Source organism: Corvus hawaiiensis, chromosome 3 (genome assembly GCF_020740725.1).
Source record: "Corvus hawaiiensis isolate bCorHaw1 chromosome 3, bCorHaw1.pri.cur, whole genome shotgun sequence".
NCBI lineage: Eukaryota > Metazoa > Chordata > Aves > Passeriformes > Corvidae > Corvus > Corvus hawaiiensis.
The window spans coordinates 19,349,946-19,365,619 of NC_063215.1; the positions used below are offsets into that span (position 1 = coordinate 19,349,946).

A 15,674-nucleotide genomic window follows, 5' to 3' on the forward strand; every position below is an offset into this window, starting at 1 on the left:
AGTGTTGCACAGACATGCGTTGGTCTAACTCATATTAACCATTAATGAATAACATTTCTCAGCTTCAGCATTACTCACTATCCAAATAGGTGGGAACATTTTTGCTAATATCTAGCAAGGTCTTTGTACAAAATAAATTCAGTTTTTCTACCTTCTCTAGTAGCCCAAGGAAGCAATTCAGCATTCATGTTTGTTGCTTTACATTCTGAACGACTTTACTCTTCACAGTCTGGACTCAAATCCTACTCCTGCATTTTTTTCCCCACAAATTGTATTTCCTGAATGTTCATGGCAGTCTCTTCCAGTCTCACTTCATATTCCTTGAAATGCAAAATTGGACCCCGTTCTTTACCTCCTCTCCCAGATGAAGCCTTACCAACTTTAATCAGCTTTAAACCTCTTTCATCTAATATCTACTAGTCTTGTTAGTACATTTCAGAAAAAAAGTTTGGCTTGTCCTTAAATTGCAACACATTGTATTACATCAAGCCAGAAGAATGGAAAGAGAAATTTACGGATGAAAGCTGTTACCTTAACTGCCTAAACTATAACTTTACCAAGGGCCAAAGAACACTTCTCATTCACTAATTAGGATATTGATCAATTGCAGTGATCAACTACCACTGTAGAGGTAATGGTATAAATGCTCTGTAATTAGCAATTCCCCTGTGGCTATTTGAAAACTAAATCAGTAGAGAAGAGCTGTGCCATATTTTGTAAATATCTATCTATTGTTTAATCAAAGAATAACAGTGAATAATAGTGTAGTCCATCTCTCTCGTGTTAGTAAAGGCTCTTTATTCCCACACAGGCTAGTACTGTTGAATCTGGATATTTACTTTTGTCTTGGTTTTTGAGACAAAACTTCAGGAGGAAACACTCCGGAATGAGTGTTCCTCCCTGTTTCCTCCATCAATGAGACAAATGGGTCACAAGAAGTGAAAGTGGGAAGAAGAAACCAAACTGTTTATTAACACACAAACAAAACAGGGTAGAACAGGATAAAAAACCCCTTCAAAATACAACAAATTCCCGGAGAGGGAACAGACACCGGGACTCGGACCAGCCAGAGCCACCCCGCAGGCCCGTTGGGGCCACCCCTGCAGGCTCCCCAGACCGGCAAGGAGGGAAGGGAGGCAGTGAGGCAAGGGGAAGGAAAGGGAAAAAAAGAACAAGAAAAAAACCAACAGAACGTTTTCCCAGCTAGCTGGAACACAAAAGAAACCCAAAAAACAGCACAGCGCTCCCGGCGCACTCCCTCCCGAGCCTCCCCGAGCCCCTGCCCAGGCCCTGGAGCCCCTGAGCCTTTGGGCTGAGCCGTTCAACCGCCCCCTCGGGTCCGTGGCTCCGGCCCCGCCCCCGGGTCCATCGTAGAGGCACAGCGTCCTTGGGCATTGAGCGGGCGGTTAAGGAATAAAGTGGCTTCATAACATCACCCTAGGACAACTTTCTTCACCGAGTCCCTGTAGTTTTACAGCTGGCTATAACTAGTCAATATACAAATTCCCAGTTTAAATGTATTCCCACTAAAAGAAACAAATAGTTCAAAGTCAAAATATAAACAAAATAAGAGACTGGGAACATACCATATTTTGTGTACTGTGAAAATGAAAGATCACAATATTGATTTCTGTAATGCAGCATTAAATATCAAAAATACAAATAACATTATAAAGGAGAAGAGATAAGCATTTTAAAAGCACTTACATGATGCAGGAGATTAAATCACACTTTCAGAGGGATTTAAGGTCAAATTTAGAGCTACATTTTACTATATGTAAACTTACCAGCTAACACTCTACCAACATTATGCTTGTTGTAACTCAACCCCAACTTCAGGGAAGCTATTTATGTGTTTGATCATCTATTTAACCAGAAGCAGGTAGGAGAGTGAAGATGCAGAACAGTGTTACTAACAAGAAACCTGAAAGCTGGCGAGGTTGGCAGGGGAGAATCACTGAATGTTGACTCATTTTTTAAACCCTTTCCCTGTGCATTGTCTCCTCGCCACTATAGGACTGAACTGGACTGGACCATGAGCTGAATGGTGTTACCTCCTTTTGTCTGTAAATTCTTACATTCTTGTATTTCTGCAGATGACTACTGGACCAAGTTTTCATTTGATTGTGCAACATAATTAAGTACATATAAAGATATAAAAAGTAATTTTACAAAACAAAGAGATACTGTATTTGTCTAGTCCATTGGAATTTAACACATGCAGCCTTTTGAAATGCTACCGTGTCTATATTGACCACATAACTCCTTCATTTCTCTTCCAAAAAGGCCTCTGGCAACCCCATGTCTTTGGCTGCCTGCAGGCACAGAAGCACTGACACGTAGTCAGTCAAGTAACATTTTCTTTGCTTAAATCCACAGATGTCCCCAAGAGACCTGTCACATTTACACAGAGCCAGCCTTACCCTGTTCAGATCATGATATCTGTCAAGGCCATTTCTGAGGTGGGAGGCTGGCAAAATGAAATCTTTTAAAGGGCAGAAAACCAGTAGCCTAAATCTGGAGCTGTTAAGCGTGAAAGACCCCACAGCATGTTGTCAGTTAGGCTTTCTAATTCCCAAACTGCAAATTAGCATTTAGGTCTGTCTGTATCTGAGTTAGCATTTTTGTTTGTATTTGATACCATCAGTTACCACCCTCTCAGTTTCAGAAGGAAGGGAATGACAAACTTCTCTCGTAAATGGCTGCCGAGATGCCTGGGTATCATCTGTCTTTAAAATGGCTGCTCAACAGCAAGCACACATGAGGCAGATTTCACTGCCATAATTCTGCAGTTCCACATACCGCTTCAATTTATGCAAGAAGTTACAGCAGCATGTACTGCTGTTGAGCATCCCTCCCTGTCTTTTGTCTTCATATATGAGGAATTAAACTCATAGAAAAATGAAGTACTATGCTTACCTTGTAATAGCTTTGGTTATTATAGGATAAAAAAATTTAAGCAAAGGCTCATACTTGACATCTGTTTTCTCGATGGATCTGCTGTCAGAGGAAAGATGAATTAATCATAGCCTCAGAAGCTGTCTGTTGGAACTGTCTGTTTAGAAGACCTGAAAGGTCTTAAAATTTCTAATAAATCATAGTGGCGGAATAGAAAGATCTATTACAGAGAGATGATACACCAAAATACCAATAAGTAGGTGATAATTAAATTGATTTAATATGTAGAAAGCTTTAAATCATTAGTCAAGGCAGAATTTCTTTGTTCAGATTTTTTTATGAAAATGTCATCATCTACAAGAATACCCATCTGTACACCTACTAAAAAAAGTACTGCTTTCTGAGTAATTTCTATTAACTGTTTACTTTTCAGATGAAAATTCTGATTATTCTTGCACAGTGAGTACAACTAGTCTCAGAGATAAAGGAGGGGTATCTTTAACTCCCATCCCCTCCCCTTCACTTTCTGCAGACCAGGTTTTATGCCAGGCAGTGAACCAGCCTGTTTCTGAACTTTTCCCTTGCCCTAGAGCCAGCTTCCTCTTATTCTGAATCCCTCAGACTCCCTTCCTCCTACTTCTTTCTTACAGGCAACATTATTATTTTTGAAGAAAATTTTCCTTAATTGGCACAGGCTTTCTCAGATTTAGTTTGTACACAAGGAACTATGGTACTTTGGTATCCACTGTGCAAGTTGGAATAAACAGCAGTTTGCTTTGAAAAGGAAAATGGTTACATTTAAAATGAAAAATGAAATGGGATGAGAGCACAGATCCATATATCAGAGTGCAGATGCCTGCTCCAGTAATGCTGACTTGATCCCTGGTGTGACACTGACCCCAAGCTACTAAAAGTCTCCCAGGCAATTCTAAGAAATGATTTGGGACTCAGTGTGGGTCCAGATCATTCTTTACAGACAATACAGGTGTAGCTGTCCTGCTTTACAGAGACAGAGAGCTTAGCTCTACAAATGTGAACTTTCTGGTCTTGGGTCAAAGCAGCAGTTCTAGGTTCCTTCTGTTTAGCACTGTAGATGTAGCCATGACATCTCACTAAAAGTTTCTAGATAATATACGTTGTCCAAAATCTTGTGGCAGCATTTCTCTCTTTCTTTAATTGACTTATTTATGACTTTTCAACATGTAAACTCTGGTTTTGTCTATTCTTCATTTTCTAACACAGAATTCTGCCTGTGATTGCATCACCTTTTTCTCTGCTTCATCCCCTCAGTCCTCACTGGTTTTGACAAGACAAAATAACTGAAAATTTTGTTACCACTTTTTCTGTCTCTTCTTCGCAAAGACAGGACCTACTACACAACACTCAAGTACCTTTTGTCATGCTGAAAACAGAAATTTAATCTTCTATTTTGTTTCTTTCTCTAGGGAAATTTTTCTTTGGTGACACTTCTTTGTCTCTTGTGTCAACGCTTGAAGGTGTTCTACGGGTGGATTTCTTTTTTCAGTGTTGGTAGTTAAGATGGGAATAACACTTAAATAGAGGACAAAGCATGATTTTTTCCACAGACATTCTTTTATCCTCAGATACCAACTACCTAAAAAAATCTTTAAAAATCTGTTAAGGTCATTGTCAAGTCTACTAAGTGGTTTCTATATTGAATTCTTCATATGCAAAGGAAAGATGAGCTTGTGTAGTTGAAAACAACATTCTCAGTCTTTAGTTAAATGTAACATTGGTTAGCCTAACATATAACTTCGTCTCTACCAAATCTTTCTGTCTGTGTAAATTCTGAGCACTTGAACTCCTTCTCTGGAAGGCATTGAAAGCTCTGAGCTCTGTCATGTTTTTATTCAGTCATTCTATAGGATTCTTATGTGATGTTTGAGAAGGTTTGATAATGTTTCTAATGTGCTCCCAAGAGAAATCCTTAGTCCTACGAGGAGATACTCCTGTCTTTTCTATTCTTCCGTCCCTCTCAGACACAGAGGACATAATGTCTCTCAAGCCTGAAACAATGGCTTCTATTCCTTTTAAAGACGCCATTGCTGCTGCTGGGTCAGCTGAAGGAATGATTAGGCAGAGGGTTTAAAAGCTGTCTTCCCTGACTCCTCGGGGAGTTTCTGTGCGTGTGGTCTGCACAGCGCCAGCAGTCCTGTCGTGCATCACAAACCCACACGCGCGGATTCCCCCTCGTGGTGGCTGCTGCAGCTCTCCTAATTTAACCCACCTGAGCTTTGATTGTGGAAACTGGTCAGGATTGCCTATTTTGCCAGTTTCTCAGATAGAAAGTGTATTCCTGTAAAGTGTACCCAAGAATGAAAAATTGCATTCTAAAATGTTTTCTTTCACACAGTCTTTCAGGCTGTCCACGAGCAAAGAAAAGTGGAATCAGGATAGCACAAAGCAAGGAAGACAAAGAAGACCAAGAGCCAATTAGGTGAGAACAAATATTGTCAAAGGGCCTTTGTGTGTTTTATAAGGTGTTATGTATATTCAGGTTTTTTTAAGGCATAAATGTTATTGTGTGATAGTTATCCAAGAGTGGATGACCACACTGATTTCTATGAGCAAGTCTAGTATCTGTGCTTTTTTCAGCAAAGAATACCTCAATAGTCAAGGATACAATCTTATATAATTTAGAAATAGTTTAAAATTCTTCATTTTCACGATATTAAAAAATCACTTAGATCTTTATCTCCTGAATTCCCCTTAAAGATGTTTGTATACTACAGGCAAACCATACATGCTAAATAAAGGTTGTTATGGAATTGAGTGTTTATATGAGACTGCTGCAATAAATCTGATTGTTCATGCGGTTTGCAACAGAAACAAATGCCTACCAATAGGTCTTGGTTTCTTCTTGGAAGGCGGTCTGATATCAGTGGCCACTGAACATGCTTAGACTATTCAGGACCAGATCCTCAGTGGAGAGTTGCAGCAATATTTTAGTTCACAAACAGTGAAGTAATTGGCCTTTAGTTTAGACATGTTATGTAGCAACACACTGAAGAAAAATTTACCATGATTTTCTTTAAACATTTCACTTCGAAGATTCTAACCTGTTCCTTCTAACCTTGGTTATTTGGTTTTTCGCAGAATTTTTTAGCTTTAACAGAGAAACTGTGTGGGGGGATTCCCAATTAAGGAGAACCATCAGATGAATACAAAACTGCCTTCATTGGTCTCTGGGCTGTAGCACATAGTTTGATATAATCAAAGAGTGGTTAAAGGAGATGAGCATTTCTAATGAGGTGCTCTGATCATGTCATAATTAACTGTGTATATGTGACGTTTTCATGACTTTGGACAAGTCTTCTTTGGGTTCCATACCTATAAATAAAATGTAGCAAGGATTATACTAAGTAATATTCTATGCTAAGTAGGGTTTTATGGGCAATTTCACTGCTGATCAGAGCTCAGTAGCAAACATTTCAATTCCACTGTGATGTTTTACTGTGATAAACACCTGCAATTGGAATACGGATCTCAGTCCTTTTGTTGCAATGGCATAATGTCAACAGCTGTGACTGAGTCTACTGGTTAGTCTCCTTGGAATTTATCAAAGAACTTACTTTTCTTCAAATTATAAAGTTCTGCTTGTAATTTTACCCACTACAGGGTATCTCGACTACTTTTGCCACCACAGTGTAGGATTATTCTTTCCTTTTCATGTCAGGTTTATTTAGACTTTATTTTAGAGGCTACCATGTATAATGTCAAAACAATAAAGTTTATCTCTTCTATCTGCTATCCAGATGTCCAGTTCCTGGCTGTGATGGTCAGGGTCATATAACTGGAAAATACGCATCCCATCGCAGTGCATCAGGGTGTCCTCTTGCTGCCAAAAGGCAAAAGGATGGATACCTAAATGGCTCACAGTTCTCTTGGAAGTCAGTGAAGACGGAAGGAATGTCATGTCCAACACCAGGATGTGATGGCTCCGGACATGTCAGTGGTAGTTTTCTTACTCATCGTAGGTGAGTAACTGTGACTTACGTTTTTCACTTATGTTTATTATTTCAATAAGATTTAAAATACAGCTTTTTGTCATGGCATTTCTCTGTTGCTTTTGAATTTCATTATTTATTACTTCAAAAAATAATCTGCTTACATGTATTTGTAGGTAACTGGAAATCCAGACACACAATTTTTTTTAATGCAAGCCCTTGCAGATACAGACCTTCATTTGAATGTATAATATACAGAGAATATTAGGGGAAAAAAACATGCATGACTGTAACTGTAAGTTTCCTATTGCTTTATTGGATATTTCTGGACAAATTACCTTGGGGCAGACTTTGTAAGACATATCTGAGTCCCCCTGATTTTCAGAGATGTCAAACACATTCTTGATTCTCAAACATCAGAGCATAGAACTGAAGAATTTCAGGAAAGAGTTCCATAAAACCAAAGTACTTTTATTCATTTGGTAATGAACATGCTTGTTTAAAACAATATATGTAGAATATGGAACAGTATTTAAAACTAATGAAATGTAAATATTTGACAAAAGAAATACAAAGCTTGATTTTTTCATAAACTTGACAAAAATAAGAGAGCTTTGATGATAACATTTTTCATAGCTTGTAAAAGCAGGAGAAAGTGGCCAATCTCTTAGGGATAAAACTTGCTGCCATTTTAGATGTTAGATGATGAAGAAACAAGGATTTTTTGGAGCTCTGGCAGGGAATCTAGGCCTGCAAATGAGTATAATGTCAGAGCAAATTTCTTATTATATAATCGCTAATATAAAACTTTGTTACTTCAAATATGTCAAGTTGATGTCCCTAATTTGTCACCCTCTCCAGGCAGACCTCAGTTGAACTTCTGTACCCTTTAGTTAGCTAAACCAATTTGATCTTGTTTTATAGTCAGTTCTAGATACAGAGGTGAAAAGTATACTTCTTTCTTCTCTTGCCTGTAACTATTTCCTTTGATTCTTTCTTTGATAATCCTTTGTAGCTTCACCCAGAAGCCTTACCCTTACTTCAACCTCCCAGACTTTGTGCACATAGTTCCTATTTATTGTTTAGGCTCAGAGTTGTTTTTCTAGTCAGTGTTTTATGGTACCTACCGTGAAGGGATTCTGGTATGTGACCTGAGGTGTTACCTGAGTTGTCAAATGTATTACACAGCCTGCAGCTCTCAGAGGCTTCAGGAAGTAGGAGGTGTAAAACTCTGACCATTTGTGCAGATACCACATGAGGATTTAAGTTTCTGACTTTTAGTAAAATATCAGTATTAGTGTTCGTATTTCAGTTTAACTTTCTTCATAATGGTGTAACATTTATTTAACTCAGAGATATCCATCATTAAAATTTTGAATTTATGTTACCTTTACTTAAAAGGTACAATATAATTACTGGGAGATTGCTTGCAGGGAGTATTCACATAGTACTTACGGTCTCAAGGAGAAAATTCTTGCAACAAGAGTAACTAACTTCTAAAAGAAATGTACCGGTTTAACAGTTTAAAGGTCAAATTGTGGCTAGAGGTTTTTTTTTTAAAAGGAGTGCTTTCATGAAAAAAAAAAACCCAATGGAGTAACCTAAATATGAAATTTAGCTGCAGAGCAACCATGTGTGTTTTTCACTACCACTATCTTAAGTAGAAACAGAGACATGTAAATGGCTTACCTTATAAGTTCAGGTTTTGGGCAAAAAGGCCATTGTTAGAGGAGAGTACCACAAGATGAAAGGTTTCTTAAAAAGATGGATGGAGTAAATTGATCCTACTTAATTATCTTGGTGTAACAAAGGTCCAGTATTCTAAATTGTGAGCAAATGGAACAACTTCTTGAAGCTTCCATAAGCAATGGCAATATTAATAACAAGCCATATTATTTTAAAAATATTATTAGTTCTTGTAGGATTCTTAAGGCTGTTAAAAATTCATGGTGCATTTGCTCACACAAAAAAAAAGCATGTGGAACCATTTTAGATGCCTTAGGGTTACTTATATGGCCTCCAGCTGCTACTCAAAAAGGTAGGTCCAGTGTAATATTTATCAGCCTTACTGCTATATCTTCTCCAGTGGCATTTCATGCCTCTATATGCACAACTGAATCAAACCCTACGTGTAGGATTGAACTTCAGAACATTTCACCTACCTTAAGAATGTGCTTGTATGCTTGTAGGCTGCATTTACTCCACTTCCAGGATCAATGGATCCTGGAGAGTTGTCCACTTCAGTGAAGTAGACACTGGCCTTTAATCAGTTCTACCATAAGTGTCACTGACTGTGTCAAGAGGGAGTGGGTTTCCCCTGCCTACAAATAGGTACTTTATGCCATTTGAATTGTTCTTAGAGTATGCATTATGGCCACACTGGGTTGACTTGTGAGACACTCCATTCTTTGATTATGACAGCTAAGAGCTGAATGTGCCTGGCAGGGATCTACAAGGGTGCTGGTCTTGTTAAATGAACGGGCCCCACAGCTCCATGACAGCTTTGACACATAGTTCTCATGCAGATGTTTAAACCCAGGTGCCATAATCTGGAGCTCAATCCCACCTAGATTACAGACTATCCATTTTCTTACGCAAAGGTGAAATATTCCCTGACTTTCAGTGTATCCATTCTAACAGACTGTGGTCTTATCTTCTACCACTAATAACATTTTGCTATACAGCCATGCCTGTATATCTCAAATTCTCACCTTCTCCAGAGAAGCAGTGCTATGCCAGTTACACAGTAAAACCAGATTTACAGACATTCTTTTGCAGGTAGAGCTATGTTCAGCATGCACGAGGGGAAAGCAGGGCTGTGGCCTTTAACTGAGTCAGTAAAAGCTCCTCAGGAAGGAGTAGTTAATGTCTTCATTTTTGCCAGTACACCTTGCTGCTCTCCTAATAGGGGATTTTTCCTTCCCAGTGCAAATATTTTTCTATCATCAGACTTTTCTAAGCATATATATATATATATATATATATATATATATATATATATAAATTGCATGTGTAGATGTCCTTTATATCTTCTCCGAGATTTTTATATTCTGCCATTTGTAGATAGCTGTTAATATGCTGTTATTAAAACAGCTGTAATATTCTGGAAATGAACTGCAGACTGGCTTGTGAAAATGAAGCCAACTGTTGAATTTATCAAATAGATATTAGGAATGATGTTTTTGAGGTAAAGATTTCTTAGAGCTGCTGTTGACACTGTACACATGATGTCATTGCACTGGTATCAGTAGACACTGGAGATGATCCACAAGTGCTGGTAAATCAATAAAAACCTCTCCAACTGGTATGTAGTCTGGGATTTAAATATATGCATATTCCTACATTCACACTTCTGAAGCAGAATTTAGTAGCCAATAAAAAACGTCGTAAATTTCGATGAATTTTGAATCCTACCCTATGATCAAAGGTACCAACAAAGGTTTCTGGTTTATTTATTTATATTATTTAACATAAATATATATATTTATTTATATTATTTAACATTTCATTGCCTGTTCACAGAAATTTCTGTGAATAGTTTTATTTTGTCAAAGAGTTTGCATTAGGAAATAATGGAAACAGAGAGTTATCAGGAGGGACTTGAAACATAGGATTAAGTGTGCTATGCTTCAAAAAGGAGCCTCTGCTAGGAAAAGAGGCCAGTGTGAAATTAGGTGACCTATGAGCAATATGAAAACAAATTGGAAGGCATGTAAGCATGGAGTCAATAGATAGATAAATTAAATAGGTTATAATGAAATGTGAATTCCTTATTATACTGTAGCTTTGCAGTTTAGTTCTTGAACAGACCCTTACATCCCCATATTTGATTTAAGATTTTTATGGATGGCACTATTTCTAGTACTGTGATCAGTGGGGACTTTCTCAGAATATACTTGGTTTTAGCAACCCTGCTCCTTTGCACAGAAGAGGAAATGTGCTTGTGCTGACCTCAGTAGAAATTACCTGCAGAAATGCCTTTTCAGATCTAAAACAGTGTTCTTGCTCCTATCTTTACCTCACTTTTATTTACATAAGTGTTCACCTATTTCAAATACATTAATGTAGCTTTTAAATTCCTTTTACTATGGAAAACTGTTGTGGTTTAACCCCAGTCAGGACCACTGCCCCACTGAGTTGCTTGTTCACTTCCAGCAGGATGGGGGAGAGGATCTGAAGTGTGAAAGTGAGAAAACTTTTGGGTTGAGATTAATAGGTAAAGAAAAAGCCACACTCACAAGCAACACAAAACAAGGAATTAATTTACTGCTTCCAATGGGCAGTCAGGTGTTCTGCCATGCCCAGGAGAGTAGGGCTCAGGTAATGGTGTCTTGGGAAGACAAGCATCATCCCTCCAAATGTCTCCCCCTTCCTCCTTCTTCCCCGAACTCTCTATACTGAGCATGACACCATATGTTGTAGGATATCCCTTGGGTCAGTTGGGATCATCTGTCCCAGCTGTGTCCCCACCTAGCTCCCAGCTTGTGCATCCACAGCCCCATCAGTGGTAGGATGGGGTGAGAAGCAGAAAAGGCCTTGACTCTGTATGAGCACTCCTCAGCAGTAAGGAGAACACCCATGAATTACCCATGCTATTTCCAGCACAAATCCAAAACACAGCCTCATACTAACTACTCTGAAGAAAATTAACTCTATTCCAGCCAAAGCCTGTACAAAAACATGGTAGTAGAGCTGCAATATACAAGAGGTGATCAAATTATAAGTATTTTTTCCCATTAACAAGCTAATGCTAAATAGAGATGAAAGTGTAGAGAAGGGTGATTTTTCTTTAGCAAACCTGTATCCTTGCTGAGGACAGTAGGACTTACTCCAAGATCCATAAAAAAGTTTATAGAACAGGATTTGTATTTGAGCAGCAAGGGCATGCCACTGTGTTTGCAAAATGTCTAGATGTCGTGGGAGGAAGCAATGGACATCATCCACTGCCTTTTCCCTTCTGAAGGAATGTATGTAGAAATTATCAAGTGGTTATGGGAGATGATTACATATGGCATTTGTTACAGACTATCCACTTTATGCATAGGAAGATTTAGTTAATGGTAAGGCTGTCAGAAAGCCCACAGGCAGCAGTTCATTCAGTTCAGCCATTACCACACACACGTCCTAAGGTGAAGGAGCACTGTCAGTGCTGTTTCCTCCAAAAATTCTAGGTTGGTCATAGCTCTGAGTTGCACAACTGCATTGCTAAGCATGGGAACAGACAAATTATGGAAAAGGAAAAGACAAAAAAACCCAAAAAACTTCTAGGCAGGAGCTGCCCTCTGCAACTGCTTTCTGGAAGCTGGCTGATACCTACACTTACATGGATCCTCAGAGGACCTCTAAGTTCTCAAACGTTCAAATCATTTAGGAGATGACAAATGTGAGGAAAGAAGGTTGGAGATGTAGACTTTTCATATGCAGATCCTTTTTCTCATTAAATATGCTTTGCTAGAAATAGACACTGCATAAAAGCCCTCTGTGATCAACCTCAGCTTCTGAAGGGAAGATTTGCAAACACCACCTACAGTCAAACCTCCTGGTGCTCAGGGCTGCAGCTTGAACCGGTGTCCATAGAACAGCAGCTCACCCCAGGATTTGTCTGGGATGGGTGGATGCCCCAAAGAGGCAACAGCTCTGTTGTACAGATGCTTTACAAAACACAGTCTAGTGGCTACAAATTTGCTCCTAAATTGTTGTAGAGCTTTCAATATTTGCCTGAAGTCACATCCTGTCTTAACAGCAGCATTTCTCAGCTTCACCAATTAAAAACATAAGAATACTTATCATTAGGTCAGCAGTGGCTCTCCAGCCTATCCACATCTTTTTTCATAGTGTGAACTTACACTGAGCACCGTGTTCCAGGTGTGGCCTGACAAGGGCTGAGTGGGACAATGACTTCTGTGTCTCTGTGATGATGCTCTTGTTGATGCAGCCCAGCTCCCCGCTGGTTCTCTGTGCCACAGCAGCACCTCTCACTTACACTGAGCTTGTCAGCCCCAGGATTCCCAGGTCCCTTTCCACAGAGCTGCTCCACAGCCAGGTAGGCCCCAGCCTGTGCTGCGCTCCTGGGTTATGTTTTCCCAGGTGCAAGACCTTACACTTGTCTTGGTTAAACTTCATAAGATTCTTGTCAGCCCACTCTCCCAGCCTATCCAGGTCTTCCTGCAGTGTGACTTTCCATTCCAAGGAGTTCACTTACCCACTCAGTTTGGTATCATTATCAGACTTCATCAGGATACACATGGTCCTATTGTCCAGGTCATTTATGAAGATTGTAAACAGGATTGGGCCCACTATGGATCTCTGGGAGACCCCACTTGTGGCAGGTTGCCAGTTTGAAAAGGAGCTGTTTACCACCGTGTGCAGCCTCTCAGCCAGTTCCCTACCCACTACACAGACCATTTGTCCAGACCATAACATATGTTTCTCTAGGAGGAGGCTATGGGAAACCATATCAAAAGCCTTGGAGAAATCCAGGTAGACAATATCCACTGGTCAACCCCATCAACCAAGCAGGTTACTTCATCACAAAAGGCAAATTTGCTTTTGCAGGTTTGTCAAGCACAGCTGGCCCTTGGTGAATCTACGCTGGCTTTTCCCAATCATGTGCTTCGTCTGACTTGTGATAGCCCACAGGAGGATTCATTCCATAATTTTCTCAGGGACTAAAATAAGGCTGATGAGCCTGTAGATCTTCCTTTCAGCTCTTCTTGTAGGTGGGGTTGTCACTATCTTTCTTCCAGTTTTCTGGGGTATCCCCTTACCTCCACAACTTCTCAAAGATTATGGAAGCCTTGCAACAGCATCAGCCCACACTCCTCACACCCTTGGGTGGGCAATGTCAGGGCCCATGGATCTGTAGCGTTAAGCTCCTGTAACAGTTTACTTGCAACTCTTCCATCAGTGATGGTCAGTCTGTTTGCATCAACCTGGAATTTTGTTCCCAAGGCCTGGTGCCCAACAGTGTTGGTAAATACAGAGGTGAAGGAAGTGTCAAAAACCTCTGCCTTTTCTGCATTGTTGGTGACTAATTCACCTCTCCCATATGACAGTGGGCCAGTATTTTCCTTCTGTTTCCACTTGCTGTCTGTGTGCCTAAAGAACCATTTCTTGGAGTTTTTTACATTTCTGGCCAGTTTCAATTTGAACTGAGCTTTTGCTATTCCAGCTGCATCTTTGCATCCCCCGGCAACAGCCTTGTCATTCCCAATGGGTATTTGCCCACTTTTCCATCTCTGGCTCTCTCTTGGTTTTGAGCAGACCCAGAAGCTCGCAGTTAAGCCAATTGCAAGCATCCTTTAAAACACAGATGAAAACTGCCAGATGAATTCTCAAGGTGCTCTAAATTTCCAAAATACCCTATTTGTCAGGAGTCTGTGTCCAGCAATATCTTTTGAAAGGTGTTCCTGTGCTGTACACTGAAAATGGTAAAAACTTTGCAGAGAGAAATCTATTTATTTCTGTTTGTGAAACATAAATACTGTCAAACTCCAGATTTGTAAGAATCTTTTAATATGCAGTGCATTAAAGTATTTGATTGCATCTATTTCTAGCCAGGTCTCTTGTCAGGTCAACTCTCATCCATGCTTTTATTTGTTGCAACAGTAAGTTGACAGAGTGCCACATTTCTGTCAAAATTAATTCACTCTTAGTTCTCATTGTTTTACTTTTTCTCTGATAGGCTTTTTCAATTGTTTAGGGTGTTTGTTTGTTCATTTGGTTTTAATCTGCCTGTCCCCTCCCTGCCATTGATTTATTTTGCTGTTTTTCCTATAAGCTGTACATTGCAATTCAGCAGGAGAACATCATACATCATTAAGAGTATAGAAGAACTAACCAAATTCACTGCATTTAACAGCAGCTACAACTGACAATGATAAGCATCATCATGATGACATAATTAAAAGATGACAGACATGGAAGTGCATTGACATTTCCAAGAAGACAAAGAAAGAAATGTGGCAATTAAATGTAATAATAGTATACATAAAGAAAAAAAAATTAAAATAAAATCTTTGTGGTGGGTCCTACAGTACACAGGATTTTTTTACTTAGTAATTTTGTGTTGACCCATAAGCTTAAAGGAAAAGGGTCCTCCTAAACCATATTTCAACACCTTTCTCTTCCCATCCTCCTTCTCTCCTACTTTAGTGTTCTGGCCCTTTTCTCTTTTCTGTCCCTGTGGCTCCTGTTCAGTCTTCTTACTTCTGAGCTTCTCAGTCCCCAGCATTTGAGGTAGTTGGTCCACTGGCAGAACAGGACTGGCAGTCTCAGGCATTGCTTCCAGCAAGCATTCTTCTGCTCCAGGCCCTGCAGCCCTGAACAGGACTGGTGGCAGGGAAGGCTCCCAGTTCTCATATGCACAAAGTACATGGAGGGTCTGGCACTAAACACTAATTCACATCCACTTAGTATGTCCAAGGGACCGTCTGTCAGAGGCTTATAGCTCTGCCAAATCTACTTTCGTTTTTATGAGGATAGCAGAATGCGTCTCTAAACTCAGAGCAACACCCCATGAAATGTCATTTCTTGCTCCAATTCATGGACAGTTAGAGTTATTCACTGAATTATTTGGACTTTTTTGTTCCCCTCAGTAGGTACAAAACAATGTATATGGACAAAACAGTGGTATAGAAGTATATTGTGAGAAATAGAAATATTTTTCCAATGACATTTGGAAAAAAAAATTAGCCTGGCCAGACAGTTACTATTGAAGATTTCAGTCAGATCAGTTAAAATCTGGCAAAAGTTAGAAGTGACTAAATGCAGAGCCTGGTTGTTGAAAGAGTCAGGCCCTTTGACTCT

General features: G+C 39.5%; 1 protein-coding gene across 17 annotated transcripts in view; it reads left to right on the forward strand.

Moving 5' to 3' along the window:
* The window catches only part of MYT1L (myelin transcription factor 1 like), a 309,348-nt gene that overhangs the window by 276,219 nt on the left and 17,455 nt on the right, over positions 1-15,674 (forward strand). For all 17 annotated transcript variants that reach the window (XM_048296661.1, XM_048296659.1, XM_048296662.1 and 14 more), the window contains 2 exons: positions 5,273-5,356; positions 6,675-6,896. In XM_048296661.1, the coding sequence (XP_048152618.1) occupies positions 5,273-5,356; positions 6,675-6,896 (306 nt within the window). The remainder of the gene's footprint in view (positions 1-5,272; positions 5,357-6,674; positions 6,897-15,674) is intronic.